The sequence below is a fragment of the Neovison vison genome, chromosome 7 (assembly GCF_020171115.1).
Source record: "Neovison vison isolate M4711 chromosome 7, ASM_NN_V1, whole genome shotgun sequence".
Taxonomy (NCBI): domain Eukaryota; kingdom Metazoa; phylum Chordata; class Mammalia; order Carnivora; family Mustelidae; genus Neogale; species Neogale vison.
Window position 1 is genome coordinate 202104192 of NC_058097.1, and position 20990 is coordinate 202125181.

Below are 20990 nucleotides of genomic sequence, written 5' to 3' on the forward strand. Positions count from 1 at the left end.
GGACAGAATCCTCCAGAAGACCTCCAAGGCCTGGGCACCCAACCTGGCCTTGTCCCTAACCTATTCTATGACCCTGGGCACATCCTGGCCCCTTTGGGCCCTTCGGTGTCCCCATCAAACTGGAACCTGGGCTCGGCTGCGCTGCGGTGCCGGGCAGGTGAGCGGTCAGTGGGTTACAGGTGGTTTATTTCCATAGATTTACACACGCTGGAAAAGCCTCCGGGCCCTTGCCGCTCCCTCCTCCCCCACCGAGGCTAGGTGCCCCCGACATGAAAGGGAAGTAACACTGAGGGGCAGAGAAAGATGCAGTTTGTGGGGTTGGGGGGGCCGAGGGCCCCCCAATCCCTGGCACGTGCCACCTGGGCCCCTTGCGTCCATGAATAAATAACTCAGGGCCATCCGAGTGCGGACCTCACTCTTCGCTGTCCAACTTGAGGCTGATGCTCCGGGCCTTGCCTCTGGCCAGGGTGGTGGGCGGTGTCCCCGGGCCCTCGCGCTCCACCTGGCTGGGGCCCCTGGAGCGAAGCAACTGGCTCTGCTTGCGCAGGAAGTCCACGGGGGCAGCCCCGCCGTAGCTGCTCTTGGCCAGGGCGGCCCTGGAGGGTCCCGTGGGGGCGTGAGGGTGGGAGCCTGCCTCCAGCTGGCCCAGGTGGGCTACGTAGCCATCTGACAGGAACTGTGGGCAGAAGTGGGCAGGGATGAGGGCATGGCTGGTCTCAGGCTCACATGCACCCCTTGCCTGTGGACCCCCCACCCCCACCCCACGCAGGCTCCAGGGGCAGTGCCGGCAGCATTCTAGGCCGGGCACAGTCAGACCCGGAGCCTCCTCTCAGCAGCTGGAACCCCAGATTGGCAGCCAGAGCGCCCTGGCTTTCCTCCTCGCTCTGCGCCTCTCTGGCCTTCAGTTTCCTGAGGTCTTGGCGGGAAAGAACAGCAGCTGACGTTCAGTAAGCGCTTGCTTTGTTCCCAGCAAAGTGGAGTGCATGTTTTGTGATGTCCCTGAGAGCTGGGGAGCTTGGTGCCAGTCCAGCACTTCCGTTCTACAGACAGGAAATTGGGGCTCACAAAGCTCAAGGTCCATGCCCAGGGCCAAGCCGGAGGGAACCGGCGCTCAAGGTCTTGGGCACACTCCACCTCTGTTGTCCATCCTGGCCTGCCCTGCAGCTCCAAGCTGTTCACGTCCCTATCCTAGGAGGAGCCCAGTCCCCTGAGGCCAGCTGGCTCTTTTAGAGTGGTCCCCTCATAGCACAGGTGGTCCTGGTGGCCTGGGACCCGGACTCTGCTGCCCGTCGGCCGCCCAGTCCCGGCCTTCCCTGGGCCCTCACCTGGCACTGAGCTTGCAGCTTCCGCACCGCGCGGCCCACGATGTAGGTCTGGCTCGGGGGCAGGCCCAGTGCCGCATACACGGCCACATCTTTGGGGGACCCATAGCCAGCTACAATGTTCAGTTCCACCTGTGTTGGGAGAGGCCAGTCAGCCATCCTGGAGCATCCGCCAGGCGTCCGAGTTAGAGGGTATTGAGGGTGGGACTGGTCGGATGGAGGCGGGGCCACAGGGTCCCATCACCAGGCCCCTGACTGGGGGCTTCTCAGACCACTAGGAGGCCGGGCCATAGGGCCCTCTCCAGCCAGTTAGGGTCCCGGGCAGTTGGGGGTGGGACCGGGTGGGCTTCTGCAAATCCTATTGCCCAGGGAGGGGGCGGAGCCGGACCCTCCCTTCCCCCTTCCCTTTCCCAGCCTCACCTCCTGCACCAGGCTCTGCAGAAACATCGCCTTTTGGCGCAGTGGGTCGTGGGTGAGGCCATCACAGAAGGAGACAACGCCGTGAGGAAAGTTGTGCTGCGACAGCCAGGCCACCACGCGGTGCTTCTGCATATCGGGCCGGCCGGTTACATAGACGATCAGGTAGCCGGCGTCCTGCCAGTGCCTGCAGGATGGGATGGAGGTCAGCTCCACCGGCGGGGGTGCGGCTGGTCACCGCAGCCAGCGTGGGGGCGGGGTGGGGGGCTGCTCCTACCTGACCACGTCCACGGCGCCGGCGCGCACCTTCGGGTCACTGCCCATGATGGAGACGCTGGCAGTGAAGGAGCCGTCAATGCTGAAGACCACGGCCTCGGTGCCGCGGGCCACCACGGTCAGGCAGCACTCGGCGTACGTGTGGTCGCCCCTGTGGCCCACGTATGGGGTGAGCGGCATGGGGCGGGCGAGGCTCGGCAGAGCCCCAGCCCGCGGAAGCCCGGCCCGCCCGGCGCTCACCTGACCACCATGCGCACCGGGTAGACGCCGATGCCCAGTGCGCGCTCGAGGGGCACCGGGAAGGTGAGGCGGCCGGAGCTGTTCGTGACCTCAGTGCCGAAGTGGATCCACTTGCCTGACAGTGGCTGCGTCATGATGTAGACGTCCACCTGATGGGGAGAGCAGCCCGTGGGCCTCAACCCCACGCACCCCCGGACCCTGAGCGGAGGAGGGTCTGGGCGGGCTGTCGTCGGGGGTGGAGGGACCAAGAGTTCCCTGTGGGCGAGGTCGGCTCGACAGGCGCACGTGCACCCGGGGCCCAGGCCGCCGTGTCCTGACCTTCTCTCCCGTGAGCGTCACCACGTCCAGGGGCCCGTACATGAAGCGTCCGTTCAGCACCTGGGGGCGGCCCTCGCACACGACCGTGTCGCTTGCCCGGTGGTTCGAAGTGACATTCTGGCGGGAGGAGACGGCGTGAGCCCGCAGCCCAGCCCGGACAGGGATGCCGGAGGAGCTGTTGTGGGGGACCCGCGCCCAGGCAGGGGCGAGGCCCAAGTGGTGGGTGCTTTTCCCACCCGACCTGAGGTCGGGGGTGCGTGTAAACTGCGGCTCCCAGGGGACGGAGCCGTGACAGGGCGGGATTCAGAGGGTAAGTAAGGTTGGGTAGGAGAGCGGAGATCGGATGTCCCAATTCCCGAAGAAAGGGGAGGAGATTCCCAGTCTCCAGGGGCGGGGCTGAGGCTCGAGGAGGCGGGGCCAGGACTACAGGGGGTGGGGCGGCACCCGGGAAGGTGCTGGGCGGGGATGTTGGGGAGAGACGGCGGGGTCTGGCCCCTCAGGACACGAGGGGCAGGGCACATACCCGGATCTTGACCTGCGTGCGTTTGCGCTGCCACTTCTCCCTGGGGAAGGCCGGGCTGTAGATGGACGGCTCCTCGCATTCCGTCAGCTGCGGCTGCTCCTTCTCGATCACCTGTGCACGTGGGGCCGCGTGAACAGGGAACCTGGGGCTGCGCCTCCCCTGGTCCAGTTCTCATCTCCCACCCCGTATCCGCGAGCCCACCTGGCGCAGGATGAAGGCCACCACATCAGCCGACTCCCAGTAGCTGGCGTGGAAGAGGTGGGGCAGCGTGACGGTGGGGAAGGCGGTGAGCGCCTCGGGGCAGTAGAGTGAGTAGTCAATCCGCTTCGACCCCCACCAGCGTTCGAGGACTGCACGGCCACGTTGGGCACTGAGTCAGGGGTGGCCTCCCACCTCGTGCCCACGTGTCTGGCCCCCCGGCGTGCTCTTTCCTCCCTCCTTCCTGCCAAGCCTGCTCTTTGCCAAGTCCAAGGTTGGGTGCTAGGGCCCTCTCATCCCAGGGCAAGGGTGTTTTCAGCTGGGCGTCGGGAGGTAGAAGTGCCACCCCTGCGGCAGGGTGGCTGGTTAACTTACTCTTAACCACCTCACTGGTGGTGCTGGGGGCAGCTGGCTGGGCCGGTGGATCGGAGCCTAACTCACTGCCCTTCCAGAAGGCACCGCTGGCGGAGGTGGGTGTTGAGGGCACCAGCATCTCCAGCTCTTCCAGAAAGAGGCCTGAGTGTGTCTGCAGAGTGTCAGCTGGGGGAGACGGGCCGACCTGAGCCGCGGTCCGAGCCGGGCTGCCCTCCTGTCTTCCCACCTAGGGCTTCCAAGGCAGCTGGGCCCCCCACACTCCAGCCCTCCCCAGTCAGGTCTTGGCTGAGGCTGAAGTGCCCCACAATTGGGTGGAAATGAAGAGTGGGGGCCTGGCCTCCTCTTAGCTCCCGCTGACAGCCCATTTGTATTCCTTTCAGAACGTCTGCTTCCACCACTCCGACACAAGCCCATTCGTCTCGTGGGGGCTCATGGGTAACCACTCGCATGCATATGGGTACGTGACCCACAATGATACATGAACACAAGTGTATATGGATAAGCTGTGCGCCCCTCCACGCAGATCCGGCAGTCCCCCTCATTGCAGCCGCTCCCCGACACTAGCTCCCCAGCGCCACCGGCTCCTCTCTCTAGCCCAGCCGTCCCTACTGCCCCCGGCTCCTTGGCAGAGAATGTCAGAGGGTCTAGGGGATCCAGACCTCACAAAGGGCCTCTGTGGTCTGGGGATTGGTGACATGAGAGCTCGTCAGTGATGGAGGAAACAGCTCCTGTCTTCTTGGGGGAGGGGAGCCCATTCCCATCCCTCCCGGTTGCTGCCCCCCGTTCTCCCCTTTATCTTGGCCGGGGGCATACCCAACAGCAGGGATGAGCCATCTCCCAGGGGGAACTTCTGGTAGCGGGGCACGGCCAGTGGGGCGATAGCTTGGAACTTGGGGGCCAGCAGCGGCTCAAGGCGGGAGGCGCAGGGGTCGGCCGCGTGGAAGAGGTTGTAGATCTGCTCACAGGCCGGGCGCATCTGGGCCACTGGAACCCAGAAGATGAAGGAAGGAGGAGGTTCAGCTGGGCATACTGGGAGGCAGGGGGTGTGGGACGCAGCACCTGATGGGCTATGTGACCCAGAGCCAGCACTTTCCAAACTGCACTCCCCGGGAGGTTACCAGGGTCCCGGGAAAGTGACACAGGTGTCTCGGCTAAGAAGAGATCAGACCCTTTATCTGCTGACGTGATTTGGTATATGTGCTGCCGAAGGAGCACCTGCTGACGTGATTTGGGATGACGTATTTCCCCTGCCTGTCAGAGCCCTTCTCAAGTGGAGCATCGTGTATGGGCTTGAGTTCCTCCTGGTACACTTCGGGAAACTTGGCCTTGGCAAGTCCCTCCTTTCTCTGCCTCAGGTTCCCCTTCTCTAGCCAGCATCTTAGTTGGTACAGTGGGGGTGTGGCAGTACTGCCAGCATCTCACGGGGGACAAAAGAGCTGGGGGGGAGGCAGATGGAGGAGAAGGTGCGGCTCCCACCCCCAGCCCGAGGCGAGGGCTCACCCTCCACGGTGGGCATCACGGTTTTGCGCAAAGCCAGCACCAGGCCCAGCGGGGAGCCAAAGAGGAAGAAGCCGGAGACCTTGAAGTCAAGGCGGGCAGCGCTGGTGGGGCCATCGGGAGCCTCAGAAGTGGCAGCAGGTGGGCAGGAGGCTGTGCTTGCCCGCCTGGGGTCCCCAGAGGAGGTGGTTGGGGGGGCTGCCTGCAGGCTGGGGCGGGGGGAGGGGTGCTCAGTGCCACTGCCTCCACAGCCCAGCACGAGCCCAGGGTGTGGGTTATGGCACAGACGTGTCACCTGTTCTGAGGGCCCTCGGGCTCAGGACTGGTCATGTCACTGGGGGTGCGCTGGGCAGGCAGGACTGAGGGTTCTGGGCTGGCCCGGCCCAGCCCTTCCACCCCATCTGCCAGGGGGTCCCGCACTGGGCCGACCTCCGGGGAGAGCAGCTCATTGGTCTAGACAAAAATAGGGGACAGAAATATCCTTAGGGTTGGAGACGATTCAATTTCTCTGATTTGGAAGTGAGGAGAGAGGCTTGGGGGTTGGACAGGGCCTCCAGGAAAGAACTCGGGGCAGAGCCCAAGAGGGGACAGCACAAGGCAGCAGGGGGGCCGCCTGAAGAGAAGTCATTTTGCAGGGGACAGAGACCTAGAGCTGGCGAGACCCCCGCCTCCCGAGCAGGCAGGGCTCGGCCCCACTGACCATGCTCCCACGGCGGCTGCTGCCCCGGCTCCCCGTGCCCACGCTGGCACTGTGGCAGAGGGCGTCAAAGCCCAGGATCCCGCCGACGCCGTCTCCAATCAGCACCACCTGCGCGGGGAGAGTGGCGCCCTCAGGAGGGGCTGCAGCAGAGGCCGGCGGATGGGGGGGCCCCAGCAGCAAGCTTCCCAGGGACATCCCTAAGGCCTGACCTGCCCGCAGAAGCCAGCCCCCTCAGCTGAGCGCAGGAAGGCAGCATAGGCCTGGTTGGTGCGGGCGATGACAGTGGCCACAGCGCCCTGGTATCGGGAGGACGAGGTGGCCAGCAGTGGCAGCGCAGCCAGTGGAATGTGGTCCTGGGAGCGGGACAGGCTGTCGCCGTCGTGGCTGTAGGGGCTCAGGCTGTGGGAGGAGGGGTGGTGGGTGGGTGGGAGGGCCTCTAGCCCCTCCACTGCCCCCCTCCAAATCCCCTTGGCCTGGTGGCAAGTCCTAGCACTGTGGGGAGCCTTTGTGGGAAGCAACAGCACCCAAGGGGCCCTTGTGATGGAACCATTGACTAGAAACTGGAGTTGGGCTGGGTGGGCGACGGGCCCAGTGGTCGGCTTCCTGGCCTCCTCCCCCTTTCCTCGTGGGCCCTCTTTGGTCCCGGGAGCCCCATGCGATCTGCACCTTGGAGACCCTGGCTGTCCCCCACCCTTCAACCCCTGACCAGTACTTGGAGACAAGGGCATAGGCAGCAGCGCAGATGGGCGGGCAGGGCACCAGACGCAGTGCCACGTGGCCCAAGGCCTCAGGGAAGTGGACTCGTGTGACAGCCTCAAAGGCCAGGCTCAGGGTCTGCACGTCTGCCTGCTTAGAGTTGGCATCTCCGGGGCCCGAGTCCAGGATGTTGCCGCTGTGCAGGATGAGGAAGAGGGCGTGGACTGCGCATGCCTCGGCCCCCAGCTCCCCGGCTCCGTCTGGGCCCTGTGGGGCACAGTGGGGTGCCGGGGGTGTCAGACCAGTAGCCTGCCTGGTGGGCAGGGAGGGGCAGAACTGCAGATGTGGGGTAGCTGGCCAAACTCACCTCTGAGTCCCTGGGTGCTCGGGCCCCATCCCCAGTGTCTTTGGTGGCCTCCGTTCCAGGGTCTGTAGGACATGGGGAAGCGAGGGAAGGAGGCTGAGGAGCCTGCGGGGTTCTCTTCATCTGGCACTCCATATACCCCTGCTTTGCTGTCTGCCCAAGCAACCCCCCCATCTTCCTCTGTCCTCCCTCATCAGGCTCTCATGGGTCGTTTCACATTTCTGGGCCTTTGCACATGCTGGTCCTGCTACTCTCAGGGATTCCTCTCCCCACAGTGCTTGTTTGCCTGGAAAATTCCTTCTAATCCTGCCCTGTCCCATACAGTAGCCACCAGCCACGTCTGCCTATTTAAAGTGAAATAAATTAAAATGCAATACGGTACCAAATTTTGCGCCTCGGTCTCACTAGCCACATTTCAAGTACTTAGAAACCACATGTGGCCAGTAGCTAGAACATTTCCATCATTGCAGAAAGTTCTGTTAGACAGAGCTAGTCCAGTTCTTCCAAATCCCACCTAGACAGGGTGCCTGGGGGGCCTAGTTGCTAGGCGTCTGCCTTTAGCTTAGGTCATGATCCCAGGGTTCGAAGTTCCAGCCCTGCATCAGGCTCCCTGCTGGGCGGGAAGCCTGCTTCTCCCTCTCCCACTCCCCCTGCTTGTGCTCCTTCTCTCTCGCTGTCTCTCTCTCTGTCAAATAAATAAAATCTTAAAAAAAAAAAAAAAGTCCCGCTTAGACATCACCTCCCACGTGAAGCCTTCCTGGACTCCAGATTAATTTCTTCACGTTTTGGGCTCTGTCTGAACTTGGAATACAGTCTAACCATCCATCTATCCACCCCTCCTCCGTCACTATGAGCACCCTCTCTGGACTGACTTTCGATTCAGGACCCCGTTAAGCTTAAGACCGCGTGGCTCTCTGAGCGTCCAAGGCATACAGGGTGCTGGTGGCCGGCAGTCTTTACCTGGTGTCCCCTCGGCCTCCACGGGGGAGGCGAAGGCGTCGATGAAGTCATTGGAGTTCCACTTGGTCATCTCCTTGGGGAAGACCTCATCACTGTCCGAGAAGCCCTCTGAAAGGACAAGGGGCTGTGTCACGGGGCAGTGGGAGCCGCTCAGGGACACCCTCACCCCCGGCAGGGCTGTGGTGCTGACCATGGGCATCAAAGAACTCGTCCTCGGAGCTGTTCTCGGAGTCCCGGGCGATGTTCTGCATGCGCCACTCAGACAAGCTCTGGGGAGACACGCCCCCTGCAGGGCCATATCCCCTCAGCCTGGGTGTCCGGCCTGAAGGTGGCTCCTTCCCACCTCTGGGCCCCAGCCTCACCTCCGTGCTGGGAGGAGTAGGAGGAACGGGAGGAGGAGGACCACTGCTTGCCGAAACTGGCATCAGGTGAGGCGTCGGGGCCGGAGGGTGCTTCAGGCCCGTCGGGGGTGCCAGCATGGCTGGCCGCAGCCCGGGCCTCAACACTAGGCTTCCCCGGGGCCTGGGCCTCCGGCCCCTCACTGCTTGAGTTGCACTTGGCCATGCGCTGTGCCAGCATGCGGGCGGTCTCTTCCTCCAGCGCCCGGATGTCAGCCATGCTCAGCTCTGTCCATTCATCCTGCCAGCACCAGGCCTGGCGGTGGGCCCGTAGCATCACCCGTCGCAGACCTGCAAGTGCCCAGGCATCAGAACCATAGCCCTCCCCCCGAGTCTGAGTTTCCCTGCCGCTGCCACGGGGTAGCCACAAGCCCAGGCCTCTGCACTGGTGATGGTTGCCCTGGGCACACCACCCACCCGGAGCCATAAAGTAGGGCAGGGTGAGGGCCCTCCGGGAGATGGGAATAGAAACTGGGGCATTGGTCTTCTGGCTCCACCTCCCTCCCTCCATCCCTGCCTCTTTTATCCCTCTGGACACCCCAACTCTGAGCACAAACCCGATGCCGACCACCTGGGAAGCTGGGACCAAGGCTTCTCGCTGCCTTTCTCACTAGCTGCCTGCTGACTTCTTCAGAGGAGTTGACAATTAGGCATTAACAGTTAATGAAATTGTTGATAGTTAATGAAGGTGTTAATAGTTAATGGAAGTGTTGGCACTTAATGAAGTAGCGAAAGATGATACCCATTCTGGGATATTTTCATCTGAAGCAGAGGAATAAAGTTAGAAACTTCAATACCTAGGAGATAAACTAATAATGGTTGGATTATAATTAGAAACTTCTGGAAGGAAATCGATCAGAATCTTACTAGCGGTTCCATGTGGGTGATTTCATTTTCTTATTTGTGCTTTCTGGTATTTTTACCAATGCAAGCCTCTACCATGGAGCCTCTACTATTCTCTAAGCTAAATTTCCTCATCTGGTTTGTAAAATGGGACTAGTGGTTCTTACCTTGCAGGGGTGTCATGGGGGTTAAAGAAATCCTGGCAGGATTAAGTGATTAGCCAGGCCCCTCCCAAGTCGTGGAAGGTTCTCAATGCCTGTTCTTAATGCCTGGCCCCGCCTCCTGCTCGCTCACAGAAGGGAGAACTAAGGTGCAGAGACCTGAAGTGGCTCACTGGAGGTCCCATGGAGCTCAGACCCCTGGATACCCCATCTGAGGATTTCCCTACCAGCAGTCGGTCCACTGTCAGAGCGGGGGTATAGGGCGGGGCTGAGCTGCAGGCACTGTAGGGTTAGAAACAGGACTCCTGGATCCAGGGCCTGAGCATGGGGCCATGGGAGCTGGGAGTGGGAGGGACCCCAAGAATGATGGCAGAGCCCCAGGCTTAGGCTGTACTTGTGTGTATTGCTGGTTAGGGCTGCTGACCCTTTTGACAGTTTCTAAGTCTCCCTTGATCCACAGAACATTGGACAACCCTAGAAGCTTAAGGGATAAAAAGCGGCCTCTCTGAATGTCAGAGCCCGCGTGGACCTCAGAGATCATGTCCCCAGCTTCTTGCCCTCCTGACTCTTACCTATGCCTCAAGGCCAGGCCTCCCCTGAACCCCAGCCGGGCTGGGCTGCTCCCCTCTGTTTCAGTGCAATATCGGATGGAAATGATGCCTTTTTGTTTCTGCGTCCCCAGTAGCCTGGGAACATTCCTGGCTCAAACACGGGAGGGTGGGGGTCTGGTGCGTGCTGGGTCAAGGGAGCCTCCTACAGCGGGGTGCTCACCAACATCGTGGATGAACTGCTCGATCTTGGCCTGCATGCCCCAGTAGCGGAACTCAACCTTGCACAGCTTATAGGCACACATGAGGGGCCCTGTTTGGGCCGCTGTGCGCGCCCAGTCATCAGCCAGCGGTCCTCGGCCGGTCTTGGCCGAGCGATACAGCCGAGGGTCCTCTTCTGCTTTGTACTCTCCTGGGGCCACTGCATCCCGCACGATGTCTATGGTGTCTGCGGGGGCGGGGGGGGGCAGTTCCAGGGCCACTGGGTCAGACCAGCCCTTTCCCCACCTTCCCTGCCCTGGGATGGGGAGGGCAGCCTTCCATGGCCAGGAAGCCGAGGCCAGGAGAGAGCCTAGGACTGGTCCGGGGCTGCCCACTGAGCGGCAGGTGGCCTGAGAGGGGCTTCGGCATCCCCCCCACTGGCCCGGGGCCTCACCCAGGATGCGCTGTCTCCTCTCGGCTCCGCTCAGGTTGAAGACATTGGGCTGCTGCCCACCATCAGGCAGGTAATATGTCTCTATTTCAATGGAGAATTTCTCCACAAAGGGGCAGGTGTACCTGGGCACAGGGCAGGGGTGATGGTCATTACTGTGCCCACCAGGGCTGCTCTCCTTCTTGTCACTCCAGGCCCGCCCTCCCCCCGACTCACCGTGTTCGGGTGTAAGGATAGGCATTCCAGGATTCCTCTTCCACTTGCAGGGCAGCCTTGGGCAGCAGTGCCCGGAACCAGCCTGGGATGTGGGAGCCCACGTGGTACACCTTGTGTGTGTACTGCCCACTGCCGCCGGGCCCATCGGTGTAGGGCCGGTTGGCCAGGATCTCCACTCCACTGCCCTCACCGCTGGACTCCTCCCGGCTCTTTTTCTGCACCAGGGAGTGGGGAGCGGGCAGAGCAGAAAGGGCAGCTCAGCCCCCCCCCGCTGAGCTCCCTTCGGTCCCCAGCTCAGCCTGGCCCCCTGCACAGTGCCAGAGCCCTAACCCCACCCTTTCCACCTCCCCGAAACCCGACCCTGGTCCGCTGCAGTTCCCAGGGGTCAGGATCACAGCTGCTGTCCAGTCCTCCATGGGGCCTGCAGCCCGGCACTCATTCACGCATCTGCTCTGTTCCAGGCATATTGGGATTACATTAACTGGGACCTGCTGTTGAGGACCAAAGATCCCTGCCTGTCCTGTGGGACTTCCGTCCCAGTGCAGAGAGGAACTTAACAGAAGCAAAGGACATGGTATGTTAGAAGGGGTAAATGTTATGGGAAGAAGGAAGTGTCGGCTAGGGTCAGGGATACGGGGTTGGGATTACGATTATGACAGGATGATCAGGGAGAGCCTCATGGAGAAGATAACGTGATCTGACAGTATGAATGTAATATGACTTGAAGTGGGGGAGGTAGATGTGGGGTGCAGATGGGTGCTGGGGGGAACTAGTCCAGGCGGGGGGGATGCCAACAGAAGCTTCTGAGGCGGGAGTGTGCCTCCTGTGCTCCAGGGGCAGCAAGGAGGCCCCGGAGGGTGGCCTGGAAGAATCCAGGACAGTAAAGGGGATCTGCACTTCTCTGAGAACCTGACCCCAGTCCCCTCCCTCTCTGGGACCCCAATACCAGCTCTTGCCACACCCCTTGTAGCTTAAGAGCACTCATCTCCTGCCCGTTTATAGCTCTGGAGCCTGAACTCGGCCCACTCAACCCTCTGAGGCCAGATCCTGGCCGTTTTGCCTCTTGAGACCCTAACCCTCATTTCTGGGGAACACAGGCCTCCCTGAGGCCCTGAACCGTTTTACCTCCCCGAGAGCCTGCCTCCCTGCATTCTTCTTCCCAAGCCTGGACCCCTACCTCACCCTCTTGGGTCTCTGCCTGCCCCTCTCTGTCACAGTTTTGGGGTCTGACCCTCATTCCCATCTCCCTGACCACACGGGGTTGTAAAGATCGTGCACCCTCTGGAGAACCCCCTGCCAGGCTTCTCTACCACCTGGCGCCCTTCCTGGCTCCCTGCCTCTCATTCTTGCCTGCTCATGCACTCCTTTCCCTCCCGCAAGGGGTTACGATTCTAAGGAGGATTAAAGGAGATCAGAAGTGGGCTGAGCATCAACCAGGGGCCAAGCACTTGGGGGATGGGGAGGCACCGCTAGGCCCTTCTGCCCCTTTCCCCACAGCCGCCCCCTCCCCACCCCCTGCACTGGAAGGGGGATTTCTCTGTACTCCCCTAGGCTCTGAGTCCTTGCAAGCCCCAGAGCGGGGTTGATGGGGGTTGAGCTGGGCCCACCCCTCGTCCCAGGTGCGGCCTGCGCGTGCCTGCCACTACCCCATCATGAAGTGTGGCCCCCTTGGTCTCCTGCTTCCCACCGCCCTCACCTGGATCATGTAGAGCTGGGCCACCTGGTACTCATCCAGGCTCATGGGCAGCAGAATGTGGTACTCCTTGATGAGCATCCTGAAGGTGCTCGGCCGGCCGCGCGCGGCCTCCGCTCCGCCTGGCGCAGGGCACGGCGCGGCAGTCAGTGCGGGGCGGCGGCGCGCGGCCCCGAGCCCTGCGCGCGGGCCGGAGGGCTCGGGCCGCGGGACCCCATGCCTGGGCCCGTTACCGGGGAGGCAGAGGCGAGCCCAGCGCTGCCGCTAGCGCCGCCGGGGACCGCGAGCCGCAGCGAGGCTGAGCGCTGACCTCTTTTCCGCGCAGCCCCCGTCCCCCGCCCGCCCGTCGCCATGGCAACCGCGCGCTGACGCGGGCCCCCCGGAACGGCGGGCGCGGGCCGGCCGGCTAACGGGCCACCTTTGCCTCTCCAGCGGCGGCCGTGGCCCAAGCCCCCTCCAAATCTCTCGGGGACCCACCCCCAGGAGCCACCGTTTGCCTCCTTCCTGGCCCGCCTTCCGCGACCAACCCCTGGGGGTCCGCCCCCTGCACCCCGTTTCCCCTACTTGGCGGGGTCGCATGTCCCCCACTCCCGGACATCCATTTAGAACCTTGTCACCCGGGGTGTCTCTCCGCAGAGCAGTTCCGTGCGCCCCTCCTCTGAGCGTCTGTCAGTGTCCCCCCCCACCCCGCATCTGAACCCACCTTCCAGGACCACATAACTAACCCCTCCGACCCCCAGATCTGCCTTCCCTATCCTGGCCCGCAGCCCAGTCCTCGACTTCCCCTCCCCAGCATCCTTCCTGGACCCCTGGCACTCGTCTATGCAGCTACCCCATCATCCTTCCCGGGGTTGACCCCTCTTCGGGCTGAGGGAAGAGTGGCTCCACTGGGTATCCCACGGCCCCCACCCTGGGAGACCCGCTCCGCCCACCTGCGCCCCGGTTCCGCTGCGGGCACCCCTCCACCTCCCCACCTCGCACCCAGCGAACAGGAGAGAGGCACCATTGTCCCCACTTCCCTCTGCTCCCCGGCGTCCCCGTCCCCTGCCGTGCTCTTGGCCCGCCCGCCAACGTCCCGGCTCACCTCTAGTTTAGGGCGGGCACCCCTCACCCGGTACGGGCGGGGGCGGACGGGCCGTGGGTCGGAGCCCGGAGCGCCCCCGGCCCCAGCCTCGGGTTCCAGCAGTGGCCGGACCCTCTGGAGGCGCAGCGAGGGCCCATGGCCCCGACCTTCCTCCGGGTCCGCCCGCCGGCGCCCCTGCCGGCCCTCCCGAGGCCCGCCGCGTCACTGCGGCCGCCCCGCCCCTTTCCTGGGCCCGGCTGGCCCTACCCACTCCTGCGGGGTCCCGGCGGCCCCGCCCGCGGCGGCGGAGGAGGGCGGCCCCCGCCTTCCTTCCCCAAGCCGGCCGGGGAAGAGGCAGTTCTCCGATCGCTGACGCTTTTTTACTCCCTCTACTCTTTGGGATCCCCTAAGCTCTCATAGTTCCCTTCCCCACCCTCGCCCAGCCCCCCCGGGGGCCATGGAAATATGGCAGGACCCCATGCCCATTCTCCCCAGCCCTCGAACCTGAGACCCAGGGTGGGGGAAATGCCCCAGCCTGCAAAGTCTGGCAAGAAGCCGCTGGTCTAAGGCTTGCCTCTTCTGAGGAGCCAGGGTTCCAGTGCCCCAGGCTTCTAGGGTCATTCAGCTACACATTCAGGCAGAGAGTTGCAGTCACTCTGAATCCTCGGTCTGGCCCCTGAATGGGGCCCCATGACTTCCCACTGATGCCTTCCGGGTCCACAAGTCTGGCCAACCAGACCCCGGGCAAAGGCTGAGACACCTGAGGGCTGGGCTCACTGGACCACACCCAGCCAGCTAGTAGGTGCTGGGATGGCAGCACCGAGCTGGGTCTCACCCCTGCTGGAAGCCAGTCCTCTCCCCTTGGCTCTGCTTCCCACGTGCTGGGGAGAAGGAGGCAGCAGTACCCCCGCTCCTCTGAGAGGTCAGGATGTATTCAGAGCCTCCCAGGGCTGACTCGGAGTTTAAGACGTTAGGGCATTAAGGCATGTGAGGGCCTGCCTTATATGAACTGACGTTTCCACCCTGCCGAGCATGACTGCCAATCCAAAGAACCCTCTAGGCCCAGGCTGGCCACAGTGCCCTCCAGCTGTGGAGGCTGCAAAGGCCTTGCGCTGCCCCCTGGTGGCAGCACGGCTCTCAGCTACTGGAGCTCAACCCCTTTCCACTACTTAAAACTAGGAAGGCTGAGGGCTGGAGCAGGGCAGGGTCCTTACCCAAGCCAACGGAAAGCAAGGGCCAGGCAAGGCCAGGCTCAGTGACCCTCTCTCTCCCACCACTGCACCGCCCCTTTCCCCTCCCGGAGTCTCCCCTTTCCCAATTTCTTTCTGGCTTAGAAGTACCACACTCAGAAAGACTAAAAGGTAGAGAGAACAACTCCAAATTATCTTTTATTTATACAAAAAGGGTGTATTTAGCAAAAGACACTGAAAAAAGAGTCGCTATGGCCCAGGAAACAAGGCAGGGAGGTGACAGGCCTTCGGAGGCCCTGCTCGGGAAGGAGTCTGGGAAAAGTGGTGGAAGTCCTGGGTAAGTGCTGAGTGGTGGGGGCCACAGAAAGAGCAAGCTCCAGCTGGATCAACACTGTTGGCAGGTCATGGGTGGGGCTCACAGTGACCTCGCTGCTGACTCTTGATAGAGTCCCAGTCAGTGCTGTGGACTGGAGTGAGAGCCGCCCCCTCGTTCCTGGAGGGCACCCACCAAGGGACACAGGACAGGAAGCCCAGGTTGGGAAGTGCAACTCGGGGTGAAGGCCAGGGAGAAGCAGGTGCTCTGCAGTGGCCAGGAAAGGTCCAGACGCGGTGGCGGACTTGCGTCCTGTTACGTGCGGGCGTTCCGCTCTGTCTCTGCCAGGCACTCTCTGACTAGGGCCCGGGCATGGATGATGCCTGAGGTGGGGATGGGCAAGGAACATACAGCGACCCTCCACAGTCCTACCCCCACCCTCCAGAGGAAGACCCCTCCCTCCTCACCTCCTCCCTGGTCCTCACCCCAGGACCAGGACTATAATCTAATGAGGGGCCTAGTGAAACGAGCGGTTTGGCTAATCCTTAAATCTAAAGACAAACGTCCTGGTCCTTCCCCGAAAACTGACTCAATTTTAATTCCATTCTAGACACCGCTCTGGATAGTGGACACTGGCTCTCGTCTAGGCTTGGCTCAAGTGGCCTCCAGATGTCCTTCCTTCCCTGAGGAGCGATTGTCCTGTTAGTTTCCGAACAGGGAGGGTGGAGGCCTCACTTACCTCTCTTCAGGCGCTCCATGGCGCTCTTGCTGCCAGCATAGGTAGGCCGGATCTCTTTGCCCATCTCCTCTATGACTGACAGCAGGTCTGTGTAGGTGCTCTGGGAGCCCTGGGCTCCGGGTGGCTTCATCGCCTATGTCAAAAGAGGACAGGGCGATGAGCTCGGGCTCCGAGGGGACTTCCAGTCCCCATCCATACCTAAACCTTCGCCCCCACTCACCTGCACATAGCCCATGGAGGGCGGTCCAAAGTCGTTAAACAGGGGTCTGAAAGGGGCAGCGGCTCCCGGCACCGAGCCCGATGGCGACGGGACACTTCCGGCTGCAACATGCGCGAGTAAGAGGTCAGCGCGGGGCTGGGACGCCTCTCCCCAGCGTTCCAAGGCCCCGACCGGATTCGCCCGATTCCCTCCAAAGGGATGCTTCACTCCCGGCGCTCAACTTCAGGGACAAACCCCTCCCCCTGCGCTCCACCAACTAGCCCTTACGTGACCACGCCCACTTCACAGGCCAGCAAACTGAGGCTCCGCGAGGGTAGGCGGCAGGCCCGGGGGTGCGGAACTCAGGCCGTCTTCTCGTCGCGACCTCGACCACCCGGGCAGGCGAGCAGGGGCAGAGCTGGATCCTCACCTGTAGGTACCGGGGTGCCGGGCCCAGGGGTGCTGGAGCCGGGGGTGCTGCTGGGGGCGGGGGCGATGGGTTTGTAGGACATCCCCAACTCTTGGGTGCGGCGGACGCCGGCCGGCCGCTCCTCCGGGGTTGGCTGCTTGGCCGCTCAGCCGCGCTCTGATTGGTAAACCGGCCGCACGCCCCTGGTAAATAGAGCCCAGGCCGGAAGGGCGGGCGGGCACGAATCCTCTCTCACTCCCGATTGGTGCGTGAGGATGTCAGTCGGGCCTCCTCATTGGCCAAGACCGACCCCAACAGGCCGCAACCGCTGCTGATTGGTCTTCGCCTTTCGGACCTCGCACCTGTCTGCTCCGGATTGGGCGGTAGCTGACGCCCTACGCAATTGGCGAGTTCGCGGTCCGGGCCGGCGCGCTCTCAATCCGATTAGTCCCAAGGCCCGAGAGGCGGGGCCTCGGAAGCCGGGACCCGGGTCTGGACCGCCGCGGTACGCGCGGAGGGCTCTTCCCGGCGCAGGCGCCGCCCTCACGTTTCGCTCGGGCTGCTTTGCACGTCAGCTTCGCATCTCTTGGTGTCGGTCCAGCCGGGCCTGCTATCGCCGCCGCCGCCGAGCGCGCCTTTCCACAGCTCTGAGTGCCGGAGGACGCGAGGCTTTGACGTTCGGAGCCCTGCGTCTCACCCCGTGCGCTTTTACGTCACCTTTCACCGGTTCAGCACCCCTATCTCCGGTCTGCGCATGCGCCCTCCTGAAGCCCCCGTTTGTTCCTATGGCAACGGGTCGGTCGCCGACGCTATAGCCGCTCCTCTTCGCATTTGTCTCATCCCTCGGTCCAGGCTGGTGTTGGGTCCGAGGGCGAGCTCAAAGACCCCTCAAGCTGTCCCCCGAGACTCCGAGCCTGCGCCTTCTACCACAGCAGGAGCAGCTCACCTTCGTTGAATACTCGCCGCGCGCCGGGCCTGTACCGGACGGTCCTGGGTGAGAGCGCCGGGTGATGGCTGGCATCTCACAGCACCCCACCCGCGGTTCCCCCTTGGGCAAGTTACCCACCTCAGTACGTCTTGCGTTTCCCCGTCTTCGAGATGCGGACGTTAATAATAACTATCTCGCAGGGTTGTTGTGTGGATAAATGAGTTCCTAAGAAGCTGTTTTCATTGTGCTCTTTTCTGTCCATTTCTCCATCCAGGCCCCTCCCCTCAAATTTCATTCCTCCCGACCCCAGACCTTAGACTCTCTTCCAAACACTAACCCTTTCTCCCAGGCGACTTCTCGAAACTTCTCCGGCCCGTGTGCCCTTCATGCCCCAGGTCTGTGCATTTCCCTCATCTCCAGGACATACATTCATTCCTTCATTCATTCATCCAACGGGCATTTTCTTTCTTTCTTTTTTTTAAAGATTTTATTTGTTTGAGAGAGCGAGCAAGAGCACGAGCAGGAGGGAGGAGCAGAGGGAGAGGGAGAAGCAGACTCCATGCTGAGCAGAGAGCCTGATTCGGGGCTCGATCCCAGGACCCTGAGATCACGACCTGAGCTGGTTAGACGCTTCACTGACTGAGCCACCTGGGTGCCTTATTTTCTGACTCCATCCTCCATCCCAGGCGTTGCATGGAGCACTGATGATATGGAAATAACCTGGCCACGGATTCTGTCCTCAAGGAGCTCCTAGTCTCAAGGAAGACGGGAAAGCAAAGACACACTGTCCAGTAAGACAGTGTGGAGACTGGTACAGGATGCATTGGAACTTAGAGGAAGGAGCCCGCTTGGTGGCATCACAGGAGTCTTCCCAGGGGAGGTGGCATTCAGCTGGTGAAGGAACAAATAAACTGTGATATATCCACAAAATGGACCATTTATTCAGCAGTGGAGGGAAATCCTCTGTCTAGCCATGAAAAGACACAGGTAGGCATTTTGCTGAGTGAAAGGAGCCAGTCTGAGAAAGCCACACGCTGTATGATTCCAACCGTAGGACATTCTGGAAAAGACAGACGTATACATAAGGTAAACAAATTACTGGTTGCCAGGGGTGGTGAGCGATAGACTTAAATGGGCGACACAGGATGTTTCTTCTTTTAAGGCAGTGGAACTATTTTGTATGAATCTGTAACGGCGAATACACGATACTAAGCATTAGTCGTAAAGGGTAAACTCGAATGTAGGCAAAATTAAAGAAATGATGGAGGAGGTCATGGGATCCCAGGATGGAACAGAATGTGACCAAAGGACCAGCCGTATCATAAATGAATGAGACAGCCTCACGACGGGGTGGGGGAAAGAGTGGATGACTAGAGAGTGAACGCAGAGGAACTGCAAGGAAGCACGTACACGTCGGTGAAGGGGTTTCCTGTGGCGTGTGCATTAGCAGCTCTGGAACCACAGCACACGTCCACCAGAATCAAAATTAAGTCAGTTAGGAGGGAGAAGTTTTCATCACCGGAATGAGAAGTGACAGGTAAGCAAGAGGAGGAGGCTAGTACGATCCGCGTGATAAGGGGTTGGAACTGGAGACATCAGTAGGAACCCTGTTCGACACAGATACAGTCAGTTGCATACAGAAATATTTTAAAAATTGTATATACACAGATGAGTGTACATACATCTCTCCTCTGTGCTGAGGGGGCCTAGAAGCAACCTAGCACCCAGATCTTGGTTTCTAATGGCATTCTCCAATAAAATGAACCGGAGCTCCTTGGAGAAATGGCTAATTCTAAGACTGGGGCAGGAAATATACAAGATAATCCTGAAGCTTCTTATAGTGCCACAATGTAGGAAAATGCTAAAACACAAACAAAAAAACAAAAGCAAAACCCCGAACCCACCAGACTCCAAAACCCCAAATGCCACCACAATGGGTATATGCCAAAGGGACACAGGAGTCAGCTGAAAGGGGTCCCAGTGGCCACAGCTGGAGTGATTTGGAAATTTAAAGATAAGTGTTGGATTATAACTTGTGCAAAATAAATATCTATGAGACCATACTGATATACGTGTGTGTGTGTGTGTGTGTGTATTTAAATAAATGAAGGGGGAGAAGAGACAAATCTGTATAGAATTCCAAGTAGTTTATGTTCATACTCCGCCCTTGATAAAGTGGATTATAACCCCTCACCCCATCAGTGTGGGCTGTACAGTGACTTTCTTCCAGAGAATGTAGTATACAATGGGAGAAAGAAAAAGAGGAATTTTATAGTGTAGAAACGTGACAAACCCTACCTCAAGCCAGATGATCAAAGCCAACATCAATAGTGATGTCATGTTGACAGTAGGTACCCTTGATCTGACGGGATGAGAAGGGCACTTGCCTCTGTGGTCTTCCTCCTGCCGGCCCATAACCCTAGACTAATCATGAGAGAAACATCAGACAAATTCCAGTTTAGGGATGTTCTATAAAATACCTGAGCAGTTGTCCTTGAAACTGCCAAGATCGTAAGAAAACAAGGGAAGTTTAAGAAACTATCACAGCCAAGAGGAGTCTGAGGAGACACGATGCCTCGTGCAGTGTGGTGTCCTGGATGGTATTCTGGAACAGCAAAAGGATAATCAGGGAAAAAATGATGAAATCTGCATGAAATACAGACTTTAGTTAATAACAGTGTCAGTGTTAGTTCATTAACTGACAAATGTACCATTCTAATACGAGAGATTAATAGTGTGTGATGGTTAATTTTAAGTGTCACCTTGTCTGGGTCACGAGTGCCCAGATACTTAGTCAAACACAATTTTGGGTGTGTCAGTGAGGGTGTCTCCAGGTGCGATTATCATCCATTGAATTGGAAGACAGAGTAAAGATGACCCTTCCCATGGTGGGTGGGCCTTATCCAATCAGTTGAAGACCCGAAGGGAACAAAAAAGCTGAATAAGCGGGAACTTCTCCTGCCCAACTGTTGAGCTAGGACATCAATCCTCTGCCCTCAGACTAGAACCTACACCATCACCCTCCTGGTTCTCAGGCTGTCGGGCTCAGACTGGAACCGAACCCCCAAGTTCTCCTGGGTCTCCAGCTTGCTGATTACAAATCTTGGGACAGCTCAGCACCCATCGTCACCTGAACCAATGCCTTGCTATAAATAACTTTATACCCAGTACATTCCACACACACACACACACACACGCAGAGATATCTCCTATTTGGTCTGTTTCTCTGGGGAATTCTCGACTAACACAGGAGAAGCTGGGCGAGGTGGATGGTGAACAGGACCTCTCTGGACTATCTTCAAGATAATTCTGTAAGCCTACAACTGTTCTAATAAAATAAGTGGATGGCGTATCATGATGTGGGTGGTGGCTATGTGGGCACACACATGTGAAACTCATGTGCACTTAGGGTTTATACACCTCATTAAATGCTGTCGGCAGTTGTCAAACTATTTGACGGGGACTTAGCGTATATCTGACTTTCTAGCTTCTCTGGGAAAATCCGAGGGTCTCCGAGCTCCAGCCTGCTCCACCTGGCAAGGGTTGCTGGCGCTGGGCGACAGGTGCCCCCCTGAAGTGGACAAGGGGCTCTTAACTCGGCACAGTCTCCGCCTCCTCCCTCTTCCCTCCCGGCCCTGGTCCCGGCTCCAGCAGTTACCTCGTTGGGACCTTCTGGGCCATTTTGGGGTAGGAGGATGCTTTTGGTGCTGACAGATAATGCGGCAGCCAAGGAGGACCATCCCACCGTCACC

The 20990-nt window shown here is 60.1% G+C and overlaps 2 protein-coding genes across 3 annotated transcripts; both read right to left on the reverse strand.

The window, feature by feature from the left end:
* Window positions 1-169: 169 nt before the first annotated feature.
* PITPNM1 (phosphatidylinositol transfer protein membrane associated 1) lies at window positions 170-13633 on the reverse strand. The gene is made up of 24 exons (XM_044259832.1): window positions 13482-13633; window positions 12401-12519; window positions 10705-10919; window positions 10492-10613; window positions 10060-10284; window positions 8249-8575; window positions 8077-8172; window positions 7887-7994; window positions 6930-6991; window positions 6579-6829; window positions 6076-6265; window positions 5867-5974; window positions 5462-5619; window positions 5170-5375; window positions 4483-4653; window positions 3670-3834; window positions 3298-3446; window positions 3097-3207; window positions 2574-2690; window positions 2256-2404; window positions 2017-2166; window positions 1743-1926; window positions 1326-1454; window positions 170-676 (listed from the first exon to the last, which is right to left on the reverse strand). Exons 2-24 carry the CDS (start codon window positions 12476-12478, stop codon window positions 413-415), a joined length of 3735 nt encoding a protein of 1244 aa, XP_044115767.1. The 5' UTR covers window positions 12479-12519; window positions 13482-13633; the 3' UTR covers window positions 170-412.
* A 1189-nt stretch (window positions 13634-14822) lies between these two features.
* On the reverse strand, window positions 14823-16968 carry CDK2AP2 (cyclin dependent kinase 2 associated protein 2). 2 transcript variants are annotated; one of them, XM_044259836.1, is made up of 4 exons: window positions 16332-16968; window positions 15923-16023; window positions 15703-15835; window positions 14823-15346 (listed from the first exon to the last, which is right to left on the reverse strand). In XM_044259836.1, the coding sequence occupies exons 1-4, from the start codon at window positions 16411-16413 to the stop codon at window positions 15279-15281; spliced, it is 384 nt and encodes a 127-aa protein (XP_044115771.1). In that variant the 5' UTR covers window positions 16414-16968; the 3' UTR covers window positions 14823-15278. The 2 variants fall into 2 exon arrangements, with proteins under 2 accessions (XP_044115771.1, XP_044115772.1); XM_044259837.1 differs by lacking the exon at window positions 16332-16968 and adding an exon at window positions 16190-16321.
* Between the last annotated feature and the right edge of the window lie 4022 nt (window positions 16969-20990).

What these genes read in the sequence shown, in the direction of transcription:
- PITPNM1 (XM_044259832.1), bottom strand. Translation starts at nt 12,478, where the DNA reads ATGCTCATCAAGGAGTACCACATTCTGCTGCCCATGAGCCTGGATGAG. An exon ending in CACCAGTGAGGTGGTTAAGA is followed by an intron (nt 3,447 to 3,669) that starts GTAAGTTAACCA and finishes GTGGCCGTGCAG; the next exon opens with TCCTCGAACGCTGGTGGGGG. An exon ending in GCACGCAGGTCAAGATCCGG is followed by an intron (nt 2,691 to 3,096) that starts GTATGTGCCCTG and finishes TCCTCCCGCCAG; the next exon opens with AATGTCACTTCGAACCACCG.
- CDK2AP2 (XM_044259836.1), bottom strand. Translation starts at nt 16,413, where the DNA reads ATGTCCTACAAACCCATCGCCCCCGCCCCCAGCAGCACCCCCGGCTCC. An exon ending in CCTCCATGGGCTATGTGCAG is followed by an intron (nt 15,836 to 15,922) that starts GTGAGTGGGGGC and finishes CTTTTGACATAG; the next exon opens with GCGATGAAGCCACCCGGAGC. An exon ending in CATGGAGCGCCTGAAGAGAG is followed by an intron (nt 15,347 to 15,702) that starts GTAAGTGAGGCC and finishes TCCCCACCTCAG; the next exon opens with GCATCATCCATGCCCGGGCC.